The sequence below is a fragment of the Ochotona princeps genome, chromosome 21, assembly GCF_030435755.1.
Source record: "Ochotona princeps isolate mOchPri1 chromosome 21, mOchPri1.hap1, whole genome shotgun sequence".
In the NCBI taxonomy this organism is placed as follows: domain Eukaryota; kingdom Metazoa; phylum Chordata; class Mammalia; order Lagomorpha; family Ochotonidae; genus Ochotona; species Ochotona princeps.
Window position 1 is genome coordinate 39,436,650 of NC_080852.1, and position 18,323 is coordinate 39,454,972.

Below are 18,323 nucleotides of genomic sequence, written 5' to 3' on the forward strand. Positions count from 1 at the left end.
GAACAACAATTAGACAAACAAAAATAATCCAGTACTACACATTTTGCCCAATTCTGACCAAGGATCCGCTGTCTGAAGAAGCGCCCTAGCCCAGTCCCTGACAGGTACCCAGCATTTGCCCGGGCTTCCCCTCTGCTGGAGTAGTGTTCTGCTTCCTGCAGGAAGTGAGCAGGACCCACTTACTAGCAGGTTGTTCCTTCGCAGGGAGCTGACTCCCTGAGTCCATCCTCCCAGTCACACGCTTCTGTCCCACTGCCGCGCCATCTCTCACAAGTCCCAGGGCAGCAACTGGCGGTACCCAGCAGAACCAAGTGTCCGAACGGGAATTGTCTACTTGCCTTATCTAAATCCATATTGTCACCTCAAGCACTCTAAGAGAATTTCAGCCAACTATGTGATGCTACAGCATAAACGCTCACATGAAATATCCACTAGAGGCAGGAGGACTGGAAAGCGCCAGTCAACCTGAGCAGATACCATCCCACGACAGGGGCAAGCCTTGGCGCGGTGGGGGGAGGCTGCTTGAACCACCTGCAAGCCACAGCTGATCTCAGCTTGTCTCTCAAGTCCAGTTTCCCGTCACTGCCCAGCCTGGGAGGCAGAGGCGAGGGCTCAAACACGCAGCACGAAGCTCCTGGCTCCTGTCTGTGGCCTGGCCCAGGATTGGCCTTGGAGAGTGAAGCAGTGTGTGCGTGTGAGGCGTGAACCAAAGACTTCCCAACTTTCCCTGCCTCCCAAATGAATATTTGGAAGTTCAGTATTTCACTTCTATCTCCATGTCTTGCATTTGAAAGAATCAAACAGAACATTAAAGACAGATTGCCCTACTATAAAAGAACAAAGTGGGATTGCTGTTCTGTGATGGGGACACAGAGAAGTTCAAGTCACCACTCTCTTCCTTACGCTGACTAGGCCCTGCTAGCAGTGACCAGGCGAGCAGTGCCTGGCCACTTGCCCTCCCTGCAGGGACAAGGAGTTGAGCGCCCCCTGGAGGTCACCTGGCCCTCCAATGGTCCAGGCCTCATTTTTTTTTTTCACCATACATTCCAACTCTCCTGCCCCACTCAAGAAAAACTCTCGGCTTACTACTAACTTTGAGATTCCTGCCAAGACTTTCAAAGAATGTGAAGGAACATTCACCAAACACACTTAGCAGAATAGTTAAATATCAAAGCTGTTTGAAGTGTAATGTTTCCTAAAGAGCTTATCTTGATGAGGGTATCTGGCAGAGCAGGTGAGTTGACAGTTGGGCTCTCCCACACTGCAGGGAGAGCGCAGGCTTCAGTTTGGGCTCTCTGCAAACACACACAGCAAGTGATGTTTTAAGTAGTCAGGCCCTGCCACCTGTGTGAGAGCCAGGGAGAGTTCGAGGTTCTTGTTTCCAACTCAGCCTACCCTCATTTGTAGGCATTTCAGGAAAGGAACTGAAGGATGGGATCTCTCTCTTTTGAATACAAAGAAATAAAAATTTAAATAATTTGCATCTGCTTATACAATCATATGAACTCCATTTATGCAGACTTTCCAGAAAAACAAAGTAATCAGGCACACTAAAGAAACCTGCACAAAGTAATATATCCTTCTCAGCCCCTACAAAGATGTACTCTGTAAGTATATGCCATTTTGCATAAAAGGTTGCTAAGCAGAGGTGACAGTGTTACAGACCTTAAATAAAAAGGGTATTCTAGGTCACCATGGTGCTCCCTAGGTAACCCCTGAGTCCTTTAAAAGAAAGCAGAAAACCAAAGACAGAAATGTGCTTTCCTGGTGCAGCAGCCTAGCAGCTAAAGTCCTGGCCTTGCACACCCCAGGATCCCATACGGGCACTGGTTCTAATCCTGGCAGCCCCGCTTCCCATCCACGTCCCTGCTGGGAACTGAATCAAAGACGGCCCAAAGCCTTGAGACCCTGAACCCATGTGGGAGACTTGGAAGGGGTTCTAGGCTCCTGGCTTCGGATCAGTACAGCTCTGGCCACTGTGGCCATCTGGGAATCGAATAAACAGAACAGTGAATCAACGGAAGAGGGAAGAGTCGGACGAATGATGAAGTCACAAGCCAGGAAATCAGGAAAGCTTCTACAAGGTGCAAACACCCACAGCTGATGGCAGAGACACAGGGACCCCACAAAAAAGACAGATTCTTCCAGCACACCCTGATGAGAAGGAAGAGACTCTGCCTAGGCTCCACAGAACCACACTGGCCTGCAAGCACCCTGAGGTCAGCCCAGGTCAAGCCAGGTCCTCTGGGCCATGAGCTGTAAGGCAGTGCACCTCTCTACTTTAGGCTGCTGAGTTTGTGAGTTTTCACAGCAGCCTTGGAGAGGAATGCAAGGCAAGGACCACAAATCTCCATGTTCCTGTAAGAGGCTGTGAGCAGAGCAGGTGCACAGGCTCACAGTATCCCTGTGCAGGGATGCTTTGCTTCTAACAGGTGCTTCATTCTACCTCACCAAGGAGACAGGACTCGAGAGCTGGCCATTTCCTTACGTGGCAACTAGAGGCATGGATGCCATGGGGCTCTCTGAGGAAGACCCACTTGTGATTCTTGTATTTTAGCTTCAACAGAATCAGGCTGCTCTGAAATGTCGCCTTCCCCAGAATCATGAACTCCCAGAGATGATCTGTAAACTTGCCCTCTCTGTTCCTAATTCTGGGCTGGCAGTAAGTGGCGAGAGCCTCTGTTGCAAACAACGAGCTCTTCAAAGTCATCCATCTTATTATTTTCTTTTTTATTTTTTTTAAATATGATCTGTCTACGTTCCAAATGCCAACAGTAAGGAAATTTAATAACTTCCTTAAAGAATGTGGAGCAAGTTAATAAACATCAAGTGATTTACTCGAATATCTACAGTGTAAACAAGGACATACTGGGGTTTCTAATCCTTTAATGCATGAGTCTGTGGGACAATCATGACAGTCGCAAACACTATTCATCTCCCAGACATCCACGTGGAGAACAGTCATACGTCACTGCATAGAAGAAATGCTGCCAACACAAAGGGCCTCTGCTTCCCTCCCAACGTGCTTGAGAACGTGAGTGAATGCAGGCAGCCAGGCACATCACCTTCCCACAGGCAGGCACCTCTTTCATCCATCATTATATACTTATCGGTATTTGAGACCAGGAACGGATTGCTGTATTACTGCTGACCTTTAGAGATCCATTTCTAGAGTCTACAAATAAGAAACCTGTGTTCAAATCTAGATGAACTGCCTACAGGAGGCAGGGGGATTGTGCGAGAGAGTGGAGGCAGATGTGTCCCGCACACGAGGGAGGGTGGAGGACGGCAGTGACAGACAAACCAGCTACTGCGACCGGCCAGCTTTTATCGCATGACCGTGAGCGCACACTGTGTCCAGATGTGATTGTCAGAAATTGAAGCACAATGTACTTTCATGGCATTTCAGATTTTTTTTAAACACTGGCAAGTAATGAAGGTTGTAAACAAACTTGCTGTGTGCAGGTTGCCACCTCTCATCTTGAGTCCACTGACAAACAGAAAGCAGCACTTAATGGTCTAGCTTCTCAGACTCCAGGATGCCGACGCGAGCAGATGACTGTGGCCACCCTGGGGTCAGGCCATAAGTCACCTTTACAGGAACATCTTTGATTGGGTTCAAAACCCGTGACTGAGCTTGCTAAGACACTAGATTCGTCTAATCCTAAGTCCCTCCCCTCAATGTAGCATTAACGAGAGCTTGGGCAGGTGGCAGTTGCAGTCGGCTGCAATAGCTCTACTATGAACATGTTCTAAGGAAAGCTAAAGTAGCCAAAGCTTCCTGCTTGATTGCTCAAAACAACTCCACCTCCCATTCTCAGACAGCCCCGAGAGATGTCTGAAAATAAAAATCAATTGGGAAAAAGCCACAACCGATTCTTCTCTTCTGACCTTTCTTATCACTCAAGGCGACACAGCCTATCATTGTATTCCACCACGCCAACAGGCTACTTTCAAGAAGACCAGAGCACCCTGCTTAGCACTTGACCTTCTGAAATCAGTTATCTGAATCATATAAAGCTAGTGAGTGGGGTAGAATTTATGAATCCTCCCATCCATCTATCCAACAGGCACTGGGCACGATGTATCAAAGGTGATGGAGTTCCCATCTTCGTTATTTATATAATTCAACTTTCTGTCTATTCCTCTTTCCAAGTACTGGCTATTCAAGAAGTTATTTTCTTTATATCCCTGGGTGTTGGAATTTGAAGCAAAATACTCTACCTGCAGACAGAAGTTGACATTTGGAGCAATCATATAGCATGTGGTAAATGAAGGATGTGGAACTATTGCCGCTGTTGCTGTCACAGGCTCTGCTTGTCATCCATCTATCGTGGGTCACCCATATTACTCCACCCTAGTCTAACAGGACACCTAGAGCCAACACACTGGCACATCTGCTCCGTGACTGGTAATGCAGGACCCAATGGGCAGAGCCACCCAATCTAGTCAGATTCCCAACCGACTACTCATGATGAGCGACAAAGTGGTAGAGTAGTAGAAATGAGCTATTGACCGTGATGAGCATCATGGTGGCTGCACAAAAGATGCCTTTAACTAAGGCTGAACCGCCACATTTTCACAATTTGTAGTTTTTTTCTCTGCCAGCATTGTTTGACTATAGCTATCCCTCCAAGCTCACCCAATACATTCTAAATGTTGCATGTGATTAGATTTTCAAAACACTTCTACTGCTACAATTAGAAAACAATAGAATGATTGCTAATTGTCTGGAAGGTATAAGTATTGATTTGGGTCTATAATTTTATGAAACAGTAATTTTAACAATAATTCCTCTCACATCTTTAAATATCGATGAAAGCCCGAATTCTGACCTATGTGAAAAAGTCAATAAGTAAAAAACACTGCAACTTTTGAAATAAGATTGTAATAACCTCAGTTTAGTTAATGCTTAATGTTTATCAAATGAGAACTGCTATATTTTCCCTTGTATCCTGGGAACACTGGAAGAATTTGTTTTCTATTAATTTTGATCAGTTTTGTGGATAAGATGGGGAGTACGCAGAAACTCAGCTACACCATGCAAACTTGCTGGTAGACAAACAGGCCTGAGAAAACAGAATGTTTTTCCAGAGGTTACCCAAGGCCCAAGAAACCGGCCAGGATTTATGCTCTCTTTTCTACTTTTGCCAGCACTTTACGAAGTGACCTCACAGCGGCTCCCTGGCTATAAAGGATGCTCCCAACTCCAAGAGGATGTCCATGCTCCTGACTGGTCAGCCAATGTCCAGGGGCTCATCCCGACTGGACAGGATTAGCACTTGCCCTTGTCACTATGGCCACGAGTGATTGCCTTAGAACTAGTTTGCCCTCTTGGAATCAAGAGCCAGATAGGGCAAACCCAACAGTAGACAGGGAAAGAGGGTTGCTTCTCCCAGGGAAGCTGCCTCACTAGAAGGAACCATTGGCATGTGACACTGTTTTACAGGTGCATGGCGCTGGTTAAATCATATGCCTGCTGCCTGCTAGGTACCACCAGAGCTGATGCACAGAGCACAGAGGCTGCCTCTGAGGAGCTGTGGTCTGAAGGAATGAAATGTGAGCTCCACTAGGAGCCCCAGGACGGCATCCTTGGGCTGTCCAGGAAAGGCTATGGCGCATTTCTATTCAGGAGCATGCACAACCCTGCAGGGAGCCACCATGGCCAATAGCTCGTTCTCCTTTCTTGCTTTATTACTATTTAGAACTTTTAGAGACTTCCATTTATTTGAAAAACGACCATTGGGGCATATCAACATTTCCTACTAGTTTCAGATAAATGAAAGATGCTGACAATAATTATGAAAAATATCCTTTTTTCCTATCACTCACAAAATGAATGCCACTCATTTTTTCACCATCTGCATTGCATTTCTTGCCTTTTCTTAACTGATTCCTCTACTCTCCCTTTAAAATAGCACCACATCGTTCACTCTAAAGCAATATATATATATATATTTCTTTTCTCCATCTACGGGGTCGCCACTTACCCTTCACAATCTAGTTCAATCATAACTTTGTGGTATTTTGTGGTACTCTTCCCTAAGTCAGTGACTGTTCAGCCCAATCGGAGGTGTGCTCTGAGTGGGAAGGACCTTGTCTGTCATCAGTCTCTGTCAGCAATCATCCTGCCCCACTCAGGCATCCATGAGCAATGTGCACCTGTAGGCTTGTCCCTTCTGCAGCTTCCGTGAAGGAAAAACATTTTATAGAATCACTTGATGGAACAGAAACCTGAGGAATTCAAACGGAGTACTTCTGTGGGAGTTGGCGATTGAGAGATTAAATAGCTGTGATTCCTTCCTAGTTTTGGTCATACAGAAATACCCTGATGGCAAACTATGCCACTCCAGCCCCTGAGGAGACACGGGCCAGAGCTGCTGAGCCAGCCGTGACAGTAGTCCTGAGTAGCACCCCCTATTAGTGTGCCTGAATTCATGAGGACTGTCTACAGGAGGACACAGCCATGTGTCTACAGCACACGGGGACTTGGAGGAACAAAGACCGATTCCCTGGCTCAGGAACTCATTCGCAGTAACTGGCCCAGAAGACAGTGCCAAAATTTCATTTGCCAAAGATGCAACCAGGGATTGAAATAGTACCCCAAAGTCTCTCTAAGCTTGGAGAAGTGCACTCATTTCTTGAAATGCTTTGTTTTCTTGTAGCTAACGAGAAGACAGAGAACCTACAACACATTTGCTCAGACTGCATTCTCGCAGCATTTGACACGGAATCAAAACATGAAAACAAAATGAGCATCATGGGCAGGACAACCTGTGGCCACGGTGGCAAGGGCAAGCACTCATACGAATCCCGCCCAGTTAGCACATGGTATTAACATGGTCCTTTCCTGTTGTCACTGCCTGGGACATTGGGTGACACACGTGGACAAGTCCTATGAGTACTGCACTGACATTCTGTTACTGGTTTCCACCATTCATGGTTCGAATTCCATCTGATAATAAACAGTGCCCATAGAATTTCATCCTTTTAAGATTGTCGGAGTGAGTGCAGAAGCCACCGTGCCCTTTCTTTACACTGTCGTGCTCAGTTGTTTACTCCTTAAGACTCTGCCCCAAGAACATACCAGCTATAGTGTCCAGCTGAACATGCAGACAACCCGTCTGTTCTTTGTCCCATATCATGCTCAGCAAGACCAAGAGGACTGAAAAAATGTCTCACTCAGTGTGAAGTACAGCATAGCCCACACTCAGCTTTCCCAAACCCAAAGGATATGGTTAGCTCAATACTTCACAGTAACTTGATGCAGCATTTCAAGGAAGGGCTGTCTGGCTATTTGGAAGAGTTGGGATGCAATTGGCTCACTTTTTGTGGCAGGGTTCTGTGCTGGTCCCTCTTCTCTCTTCCAAATAGATTTAAAAGTCATTCACTTGTTAATAACTTTCTTTTATTTATAAAACTAGAGCTCAAGACTTTGTCAGGGCTTCAGATGTGCCTATATTTCCTTCCAGCCTTGTAAAGTCAAAACACATTACATATTAAATATTAGGCCACTTGTCTTTGATCTCTGGCCCCAGTGGACCTTTTCATCTGCAGTATTTATACCCTTCAACCAGCTTGGCAAGCAACATGCGCATGAACCATTCACTGGGCTTCTTCCTCCAACCCTCCCCGTCACCACACATCTCTAAGTCAATGCTATCATTGGTGCCCAGGGACTTGTTAACAACAGAAACAGTGACTCAGATGTCCCCACACCCCAGACCTTCTACATCACACATCAGAGATTTGTGGGGAGGGTGGCAGTGACCCTACCCTGTGGATTCCCAAACCTTCCACAGGACTCCGATATACATAGAGACCTGGGAATCGCTGGACACAGCTGCACTGTTGTGGCTGGGCAACCACACAGGCTCTTAATGGCCCTTCCATTCCCATGCCTATACCTTACAATTCATTACCTTACCAGAAGTTAATGTAATCATTCCTCCTTAATCTGATGCAATTCCTCCCTTCTCTAATACCCCCTGATGTCTTTCAAATGTTTTAATAAAATTGAATTTTTTTATCATGACCTGCATAGGATGGTATTAACATGCTCCTTTCCTGTTGGTACATCATTTCCTAATCACCTGCACGCCTCTCCCTCATCCTGGTACTGTGCCAGCCTTCTGACCTGCATGGACACTCCTCCTTTTCACACTGGCAGTTTCTCATATGGTACAGCCCGCCCTCTCTTCCTCCATTCTGCTGTCTCTCTCATCGGAGGGTGGAATTTCCACATAACGGTGTGTTAATTTAAGTACCTAGGCCTCTATTTTCGACAGTCAAGTGTGTAAGAGAGGAGACCACACTTGTTTTGGTCTCCAATACATACTTTTGCAACAACTTGACAGTGCTTATCACAAGATACGTATTGTGATTTTAAGCAGGGTTTGCTCCCCAGTCATGCAGATGTTTAGGTGCCAAAGTATCAAGCTAAAGGTTGATGAATTTGCACTGATGGCTGATGCCTGCAGTTGAAGTTTGACCCAGTGGTGTTGTAGGCAAGTGGGACCTAAGGGAAGCCACTGAATGGGCTCAGGGTGGGGAACTTGAGCCCATGACCACCTCATGATCTCTTAGAAAAGAAATGTAGGGACCTAGAGAATGGATGTACACAGTTTTCTGACTCATCAGGAACTTATCCAATCTAAGTTCCCAGGCTCACCAGGTACCTAAACCAGTGGGGCCACTTCTCATCAGACTGTAAATCCCGTAGGCATCCATACAACATAAACCCTTTTCCTTCCTGAGTAGTTTCTCACAGATATTTTATTTCAAGTATGGAAAGCTGACAAATACAGAAGGGATTAAAAAACCAAACAACAACAAAAACAACAACAAAATTATGTTGAGTGGCCAAATACAATTCTTATGAGGGATGAAGTGCAAGCCAAACAAAGAAAAACAAGATTCCCAACAGTATTGGTTCTTCACACTTACTTTTCCTAAGAATTCTCAGGCTCTGAAGTTAGTAAATGCCATATGGGAATCCCTGTGTACATGAATCAATGACACATGCTAGAAATTTAATCCACTGCAGAGGTTATGTCAGGAAAGATTAATGCTACTGACACCTGTTGGAGGAGCTTGGGAGTCTCCTTTGTCTGAATGCAGTCCTTGCAGCTGAGCGTAAGAACCAAGGCAAGGAGTAGCCCGACCAGGCCAGGTTATGACACCCACCAGCATACACGTGGGTCAGGTCCAGGAGTGGGTCAGGCTGGGCCAGTTTATAACACCCACTGGCAGATCTAAGAACCAGGACAGGAAGAAGGAGGGGAAGAGTTGGGCTACAACACCAGCCAGTTCACATCAGGGCCGGGGCTGGCGGCTGACTGGGCCTGGCTGGACTGTAGCACCCAATAGCACCAGCTGGAACTGGGGGCAGGCTGGACTGAGCCAGGCTACAGCACCTGCTGGTGGACGCCAAGGTGAAGAGAGCCATTACAGTGCTGGGTCCGTGAACCCTGGGAGTGGGGAGGTCAAGCGGGGCTAAGATTGCCTGGCCTGGATCCTTGGTCTGCCTATGTGATAGGTACCAGGCCCTTGAGTCTCAGGGGCAGAGGATCTGGTGAGCACTGGGTCACCTGGCCTGAGTTCTTGGCCTGCCTAAGTAAGGGTAGGCAAGTGGGGGGTCTGGTAGGGTCCAGTTCTCCTAGCCCGGGTCCTTGGCTCACCTGTGTTACAGGGCCTAAGCCTGTGCTCTGGAGACAGGTTTCCTCAGTGGACAAGGAGAAGTAGTGGACAGTGGGCCCAGATCCATGAGTCCTGCAAGGGACATCTGTACCATCCCAGAGGAAAGAAGACAGAGCAAACTGGACAGCTACCCCGGCCAAATGATGACAGAAAATATTTGGGTGAATGGAGACTCTGAGGTCAACTGTCAGTCAATGGACACTGAAAAGGTTTCCTCATCCTCATCAGCAAAAGCGACGACATTTCAGAACTACTGAAAGCAGCTAGGCAGAATGCATGCAGTGTGCACCACACTGGGTCTCAGACCACCACTGGGTGGCCATTCTCCACCCCGGGTACTGGAGGGGTTGGGAAGCTGGGTATGGCGTCTTTCCTTATCTCTCCACACCCTCCACAAACAAGAAAGAGAAACAGAAAATTTGGAAACAATGATCACCTCCACTTTTCCCTAACCCTTGATGCATCCCACTCTAATGAACTATATTATCATCACCTAAAATTAAAAATAAATTCAAAAAAGATAATGCAAAACATGAGTGCTTCACCAACCTGTTAGTCCTTCCGTCCTGTGGACTCTCTTAGCATCACACGGCAACATAGAACAAAGGTCCCTTGGGCAACACAGGAGCCAAAAGTCATTTGGGCTACACAGAAGAAAGGTCCCTGGGCCTGTGAGCATGCTGCTGCTCTGAGTGTGAGGTGGACAATCCTCCTTGGATCTGCCCTTTGAGCTTTCTGTTTATGTTCTCTGTAATTTTTCTTTTTGCTTCCAAGCACACAGAATTTTGGATTCAGGACAATTTTAGCTTTTTCTTTGGCACTGGCCCTCTGCATTCATCTCCATCACATCCGGCCCTCAATGCCTATCTTGGTCCGCTCCTGGACACCAGCTCACAACCCTTGGGCATCAATCTTGGTGTCATATCACTGGGTGTTACCAGGCAGGCAGACTTCAGCAAAGGGAGAATTGGCAGGCACAAGCACAGCTCAGCCAAGAAGGGCATTTGAGGTCACAGACCTGCAGTTACTCCCTCCAGCTCTGCCCGCACAACCCTCTCCTCTTGGAAACCACAGCACAAATTTCACTCAGAGTTCTAGATACTTTTTCAGGGGCATCTCTTGTGAGCCTAACCATTGAGTCAGGAGTTACGGAAAGCAGGTGGTCTTCCCCAGCAGCTGTGGATCTTATCCTAAACTTCCAAGGTCTGAGTAGAAAGGACTATTCAAATGGCTGAATGACACGACTGGCTGTCGTGCTGAGAGACAAGTCCTTGGTATCTTGTGTCATGTTGTACAAGGAAGCGGCTGCTTATTCAAGGTCACGCGTACAGAAGTAAGGAGAAACCATGACAAGGGGCAGCACTGAGGTTCCTCGGCACACTCACCATTCAACAAAGTGACTTACTAATATGCGTTAAAAACACCACAAAATGTCACCACCAAATGAAGGAGGAGGAGAACATGGAAAGATGCAAGGAAGAACAAATACTGAACTAAGAGAAAGAGCTGGATCTGGTTAAAATGTTAGCTGACCATTCATTTCTTAAGCAGTAAGAGCCATTCCCTGCCCCCATGAATGAAATACTTCCCAGAGGTGCACAGGACAATGTCTGGCACAAAGTCATTTGCAGATCTCCCATCATCATCATCACTGCTTCTGTACCATCACCATCCATAACAGGTTGCATATTCAACTGTGAGTGTATGCAAGCACACTCGCAGGGAACACCCCAAACTGAGCACATGAAATGAACTTATTTTTCATTAAAGGAGGGAAGCGCAGCAAGCAGCACTCACATTGAGCTGGAGCTCATCTGTCCACTGCCCAATCAGACGGTAACCAGGGTTGGTGGTGTTTGTTGTCTGGTACTGAAAGATGTCATAACGGCCTGGTGCGTCCCCGTTCTTGTTAAACATCACTGGGGTGCCAGCACTACCTGGGGAAGTCAAGAAAACAACAGTTAAAAAAAAGAGATTATGGATCCTCCAGTGCGTCTGCTGCTAGCCCTGCAGGTGACAGACTTGAGATCTGTTGTGGATTAAGGCAGCTTGTCCCTATCCCCGTGGCTTAGGAGATTCCTCAGCACCCGCCCGCAGGACTCACGTGAAACTCACCATGACACTCTGTGGAGGGTAATTACACACAGGAAAGAAACTCTGCCCTGGCCCTGACCAGTTGAAGTAGTTTCCTCTATTTATCAACAAGAATTGGACTGAGAGGGCAGAAGAGTTAGGTTTATTACTCAACAGAATCCTGACAAGAGAGAGCAACATACCTTAGGCCCCGGGCAGGCAGCAAGAGAGGCAGGGTGGGAGGAAGGCAGGTCAAAGTCTTACACATTTCCTGGCCTTACTTGGGCTGGCTTCCTGAGACAGTGGTGGGCTGGGTGACTTGAAGAGAGTAAGGCCAGGAACAGGAACCTGGAGGTTACGATGCTAAATTTACCAGACTTAAACCAGTTAGGTGGTTATGGGGTTTCAGGGCAGGCCATTCTCACTCCAGTGTGTGGACACCTGGGGCTGAGGTGGCTCCTGCCTCAAATGGTGCAGGACTGGCTGACAAGATACAGCAGGACAAGGTGGATGCTGAGCGAGTTCTCGTATGAGTGACAGATATGACACCATTGCACCTGGAAAGCATGTATCTGGAAGGAAGAAAGGATGTACGGAACAGGAAAGAAAAGAAGGAGAGACAGGAAGGAAGGGCAGATAGAAACCCGTGCAGAAACAAGCACAATGCTGAAGGAGGGTGGAGGCGATCATTCCACACAGCAAAAAACTGAACTAATGAGTCTAGAAACAGCAACAATATACTGGTTCAAGAGGTGTCCAAACAGGACCCTGTACTGAAAGTCCCCCTTCTGGAAGAGGGAACGCAGTTATTTCCGGAGGACAGCCAAACTGCAGCACACAATCCAACAGCTGTCAATCACAAGATTTCAAGACATTTATGACACTGATACGTGTTAGAAAAGAAAGAATTAATGAAACTTACAGGGGGACAAAACATGGCCCAAATATACCCAGGTCCCACATCTCCAAACCTGCTGATGTGATCAAGGACCTGTAAGTAGGAAGGTGACTCTTGATAATCAGAGCCAGCCCAACACAACCACACAGGGCCTCCGAGATGCAGGGGAGGTCAAGGAGGAAGGCAACAAGATGGAGTGATGCAGGAATCCATGGGTCAGTGGATGCAGGCATTTTTGACAAACTTGAAAGGACAAATTTCAGAAGCCTCCAGACCTGCCTTCCTCCTAACCAAAACACAGGGAAATCCATGTTGGACGTGTGGACAGCAGAACTGGAATGTTAGGTGTTTGCTCAGTAAGCCTCTCTGTGGTCATCGTTCATGGTAGCAACAGGAAGCCAAGGAAGAAACGGATGATGTGGCTTCTCCAGCATCCTGCTCTCATGGATGAAATAGTCCATGTGGGTCTAGGGGAGTGAGGACAGCCTTACCTGGTCCCTCAAATACTTCCATGAGAAAGGTCTTTGGAATCCTTTAGAATGGATTGGGGGGGACGGTTTGGGCAGGGCCACCCCCTTCTGTGTGCAAGTGCATGTGTGACCTTGACAAGACCTTCAGCTCACTCTGTTTCTGATTGCCACCGGAACCAGAGACGATGCTGAGAAGAGCCTGGAAGATGACGATGAGAGCGTGCCTGTGACTAATGGAGCCACCACAAATGGCAAGGATCTTTGAAGGTCTTAAAGTCACACACAGCTAACACACCATCACTTATCCAGACTGTTGGCTTTTCCAATGCACCAATGTGACCTCTCTTAGCTGCTAACATAAATTTCTCCACTGGGGTGAACATTTTTTATCTTCCCTACAACAGGCTGGCATCAGCTTTGGCAGTGAGCTCTGCGCTCCCATGAGGAGCACTGCTTCCCTTTCAGTACCTTTTGTCAGAGGCACCCTTTCCGTCTGTGTCTCCCACGCTCCAGCAGTCGTTATCTCCACAGACCATTGTCAAGAGAGGCCTCTCAGAAGCTTGAAGAACACACTCCAGCACATCCAGAACAGGGAGAAACAACAAAAACAACAAAACCACGGTCTCAGCTTTCTGCCTTCTGTGAATCTTCCCGTAGACAAAGATGAGAAATGCATCTGGTCTTCACACCTCGTTATCAGGAAAGTGAGGATCTCATTGTAGGATACATGTTGTGCCTTGCTCTCATCCCACAGCTTCTCTTTCTCAAATAACAGGAGTCAAGCTTCGCACAGTATGCGGGAGGAGACACGGAGTGCTGCAAGGTCTCGGGTACCAGTTCAGGATTCATCAGCAAGGGACGCATCACCCCATCTCTCTACCCACGGATCATCTTTGTTAGGAGAAATGGCTTTGTCATGCCCTTTCCATTTTCATTAAAGTTCATGTTTTTGAAAAGAATTAAGGGAGAAAAGCTGAATGCTTTATCTCAGTCATGACGTGGAAGAGCATAGTGGGTGGCCTGACCTTTTGAACAGATTCCATCATGCACTGTCCATCATTTTTCCAGCCCCCTCTACATTTTGATAAAAGCATCTTGAAATCCCTGAGATAAAAAGACACATTGTGTTCAAGGAAGTCTGTATTTTAAAAAATGTATCAAGGAAGGCCAACAGAGAGAAAAAAAATTATCAAAAGAACAGCGATTACCCACAGAGACTCCCACAGGGTGTGGGCTGGACGGCAGGTGCACTAAGACGAAGAGAACAGGTGCCCTGGACAAGACAAAGGGCAGGGAGCCAGAGATCACTGGCCGACTCCACTGCAGCCCAAGATCCTCTCTAGCAGACGAGAGCATCTTACTCCTTCCTGGACAGAGCCTGGAGGTCTGAAGATGTCCAGGTGACAGACAGGCTGCCTGAAGATGCTCCCTGCCCTCAGTTTAGCAGTTCACATACGGTACTTGTTTGTATTACCTGTCACCCCTTTTTGCAACACAAACCACAACAGGAGGGCCTATGAGGGTGGATACTTCAAAGTGTTTGTGTAAAGGGGCAACAAAAGTCCCTTTATGCCAAAAAGTTGGAAATGCATGCCTACCTAACATTTTCATTTTGGGAATCTTGTACCGCACCGGTACTCTGCAGTTCGCTCTGGGCTTGGTGAGGACAGCACCTCACTGGCCCATCCCCATCATCTGGAGCAGTAGAAACTTACTTGCCTCAGGTAGAACTTGAGCAGGGCAGGGCAGGGCAGGGCATTTGCATGAGGCCTATCAATGAAACTGACTTCCTCAGAGCATGGTAGCCCAGAACACTAAAGTTTCAGGTGAATTGCCCAGAAATGCAAAGACCAATTAGCCCCTAGGATTCTGATAATGTAACATGTGAATTTTTCCTAGGCTAATTCCGATCCATGCCAAGGGGACACAGATCTCACCTTTGGAACACAGAAAGCTGCTGTCCTGTCACCAACGGAGTATGCTTGATGCATTGTCTTTACAAAATGCACCTTGCCTCCATTAATTTGTCTCCCAGAAACTAGTCAATCTAGGTACATATGAACTTCAGGTTAAATAATTCCTAACATAGCAATGTTTACAGCCAAGACCTTGAATTTGTTAAATAAACGTTTGCGACTATTGCCATCTGGTTGGATGGTCAACACACTGAGAGAGAAGATACAAACTGAAGTTCAAGAGTTAGCATTCACCAGAGCTGCAGGCCAAAACAGGACTGGAGTAAGAACGACTAAACCGGCCATCTCGCACTCAGTAAAGCTACAGCCACACTTTCAGGACACTCAATTATGATTTCCCAAATTGATGCTTTGGCAAATGTGAAGTTCAACATTATTAAACTGTAATCTGCTGGTCTGAATAAAACTCCTAAGGGTACAGCAAATTTTCCACTAAAATAACAGATGGGAACGATCAAGCTTACTGGGACAAAGAACACTTAGAATCCTAACACATGCACAACAAAAACTCAGTTCTTTGTAATCAACTGGAAAGAGACATGAGTCCTTGATTTCTCCTTGGTGTTTGGTACTTGTTACGTCTGGGATAAGTAGTTTCTGCTCCTGAGGACTTGGTTTTTATATAAAGAATGTGAAAATGCATGAGGTGAAATCAACACATCTCTTTTCACTGTACCACCTGGCATGAGATCCACTGATTGCATTATGTCAGCTTCTTCACATTACAATTTTGAGCCCGACTACCAATGAATGGGACATTGGCCCAGGGTCCAGGGTCCCCTTCCCGTGCCTATGCAAGAGCTTGATGTCTTCCCAGAAAGAGGAGTCCATGATGACGACAGACATCAAACTGGTCTTGCCAATGGACAACTGCAAAACCTCAGCTCTGAGAGGAGCCAGCAGGAGTGGTTTAGGGCATCCATTTCCACCCAGGTTCGCTCCAAGTGAAGCATTATCAGTACCTACCTTCTAGACATCACGCCTCTTATTTCTCTGTGAATGTGCTGCCTTGTCATCCTAACAGGGAAACTGATACCATCTAAGCCACCACAATGGTGGGAGGATTAACCAGTCAATAGGATCTAACACTCACCACGATGGTGGGAGGATTAACTAAGCCAATGAAAACACAGTGCTTAGCACAGTTCCCAATACAGATTAATCATCTGATATACTTTGAATCAGGTCCAAAGCCCAGTGACCCTGGACAATCTTATCTTGGCTAGGAGAACTGATGACTCACTGGAAGAATTGGAAAAACCATCCAGACATTCTCCACAATATTTTCTACTTGTCCCCTATGTAACAATGGTGACATATTTCCATGGACCATGACACCAAGCCTAGAAAAATGCTTCACCATAAGCCTGATAAATAGCAAAATTTATATTTGGATAATTCTGGGTAGAATGAGGAACAGATTTTATGACGCTTAGAGACTATGAAGACACTATAGACAGAAGACAATCTGTTGTTGAATCACCTTGTGGCTACATACAGGGCGATTTCTGTCTTGAGTAGAAAACTATTGCTCCCTGAGTTGAATATGGTCCCCAGCCATCCAGCTGCTAGCACAGCCACTACAGAAATGATCTAGTAGGATGGCTTAAAAGGAATAATAGAGACAACCAGAGACTGAAAGAGTGATTTTTAGGTCATAATGAAACTTATCCAAGAAAATGATATGGATATACCAGTACAACTAGTTACAACTAAATGATATGAACCTACTATTACAATTAATTCCTTTGTGCAATGCTATTTGAAGGTCTTCCACTGTCATTTCAATGCCATTCTGGGGGGTATAGAATCAATCATTATTTAGACAAGGCACATGACAGTAAATCCGCCTTCATTTCCTCCAGTCTGGAGCAGCTCTCTCACAACCACACACTTTGAAGAATCATGGCCAGTAATTTCAGAAAACATCTTTGAGCTTCCAGTTAACGTTTGCTTAGGGTTCTACATAAGTAGCATGGCCTTTGCTGGGCCTCACACCTATAACCACAAGAGGTAAATATTATATAATAACGTAATGTATATTGTAATGTATATAATGTAATTATATAATTGCATAATTATGCAAATATAATTGTGTAATTGTACATATATATAATTTCTTCATCTTGGATAATTGTATTTCTGTATATATTCTAAGGTGCTAGATGTATTTGTTTCTAAGAGTGCCACTGTTTCTCTGCCCTTTCAGGAAACACACACATCAACTTCTGCATCTACTAATTTATGTATATAAAATGAATCCTTGAGTTCAGGTTGGTGTCTTCTATTCCAACACAAGAAAACAGTGTTCATCCTAGTTTTCTCTCAAGCACAGTTAACAGTTTCTATCTCTGAAAATAAGATACTAAGCTAGCATGATCCACAATAGGTTCAACTATTTTGGCAGCTGGTTACAGAATGGTGAAAGAAAACCCACACGTTAGAGCTGTTGTGTGATGTCTCTGCACAGTTATTCCTGTCTTCGCTTTTGTATTACACAAATACTAGTTTCCAAAGCAGCCGCACTCATCTGACTCCCCCGCCTTCAATGCAGTTATGCCATTCATTTTCAGTATAATTAGAATCGTGTGTGTTGAATTTTGTGTGACACACATCTCTGAAGTGGAATTTTCAGACAGAGCTGTATGAAGCACTAAGGTGTGAGAAACCAGGGGCTGGCAGGAGCAGTAGGCACAGCTGCCACTTGCGCTGGCATCTCCTGTGGACGCCAGTTCAAGTCCCAGCTACTCTGCTTCCAAGCCAGCTCCCTGCTAATGTGCCTGGGAAAGTAGCAGAGGGTGGTGCAAGTGCTTGAAACCCTGCACCCATGTGGGAGACCAGAGGAAACTCCCGGCTCCAGGACGCAAGCAGGCCCTGCTCTGGCCATTGCAGGCATCTGGGGAGTGAACCAGTGGATGGGAGCTCTCTGCGTCTCTTCCTCTTTTTGTAACTCTGACTTTCAAATAAATAAAGCATTTCTTTTTTAAAAATATACCTAGGAATCCAGGCTATGTGGGGCCGGCACTGCACACAGCAGGCAAGCTACTGTCTGTGATGCCTGGACCCACCTGGGCACCAGTTCATGTCCAGCTGCTGGACTTCCAACCCAGCTCCCTGATAAGCGCCCAAGAAAACCAGCCGAAAAAGGCTCAAGTGAACGACAGAGGAAGCTCCTGGTTTCTACCTGTGACAGCCTTTTGGGGAGTG

The 18,323-nt window shown here is 46.3% G+C and overlaps 1 protein-coding gene across 1 annotated transcript in view; it reads right to left on the minus strand.

The window, feature by feature from the left end:
- GRM7 (glutamate metabotropic receptor 7) overlaps positions 1-18,323 on the minus strand; it is a 390,314-nt gene that overhangs the window by 187,534 nt on the left and 184,457 nt on the right. Inside the window, exon 6 of the mRNA XM_058678925.1 lies at positions 11,497-11,636. Coding sequence (XP_058534908.1) covers positions 11,497-11,636 — 140 coding nt within the window. The remainder of the gene's footprint in view (positions 1-11,496; positions 11,637-18,323) is intronic.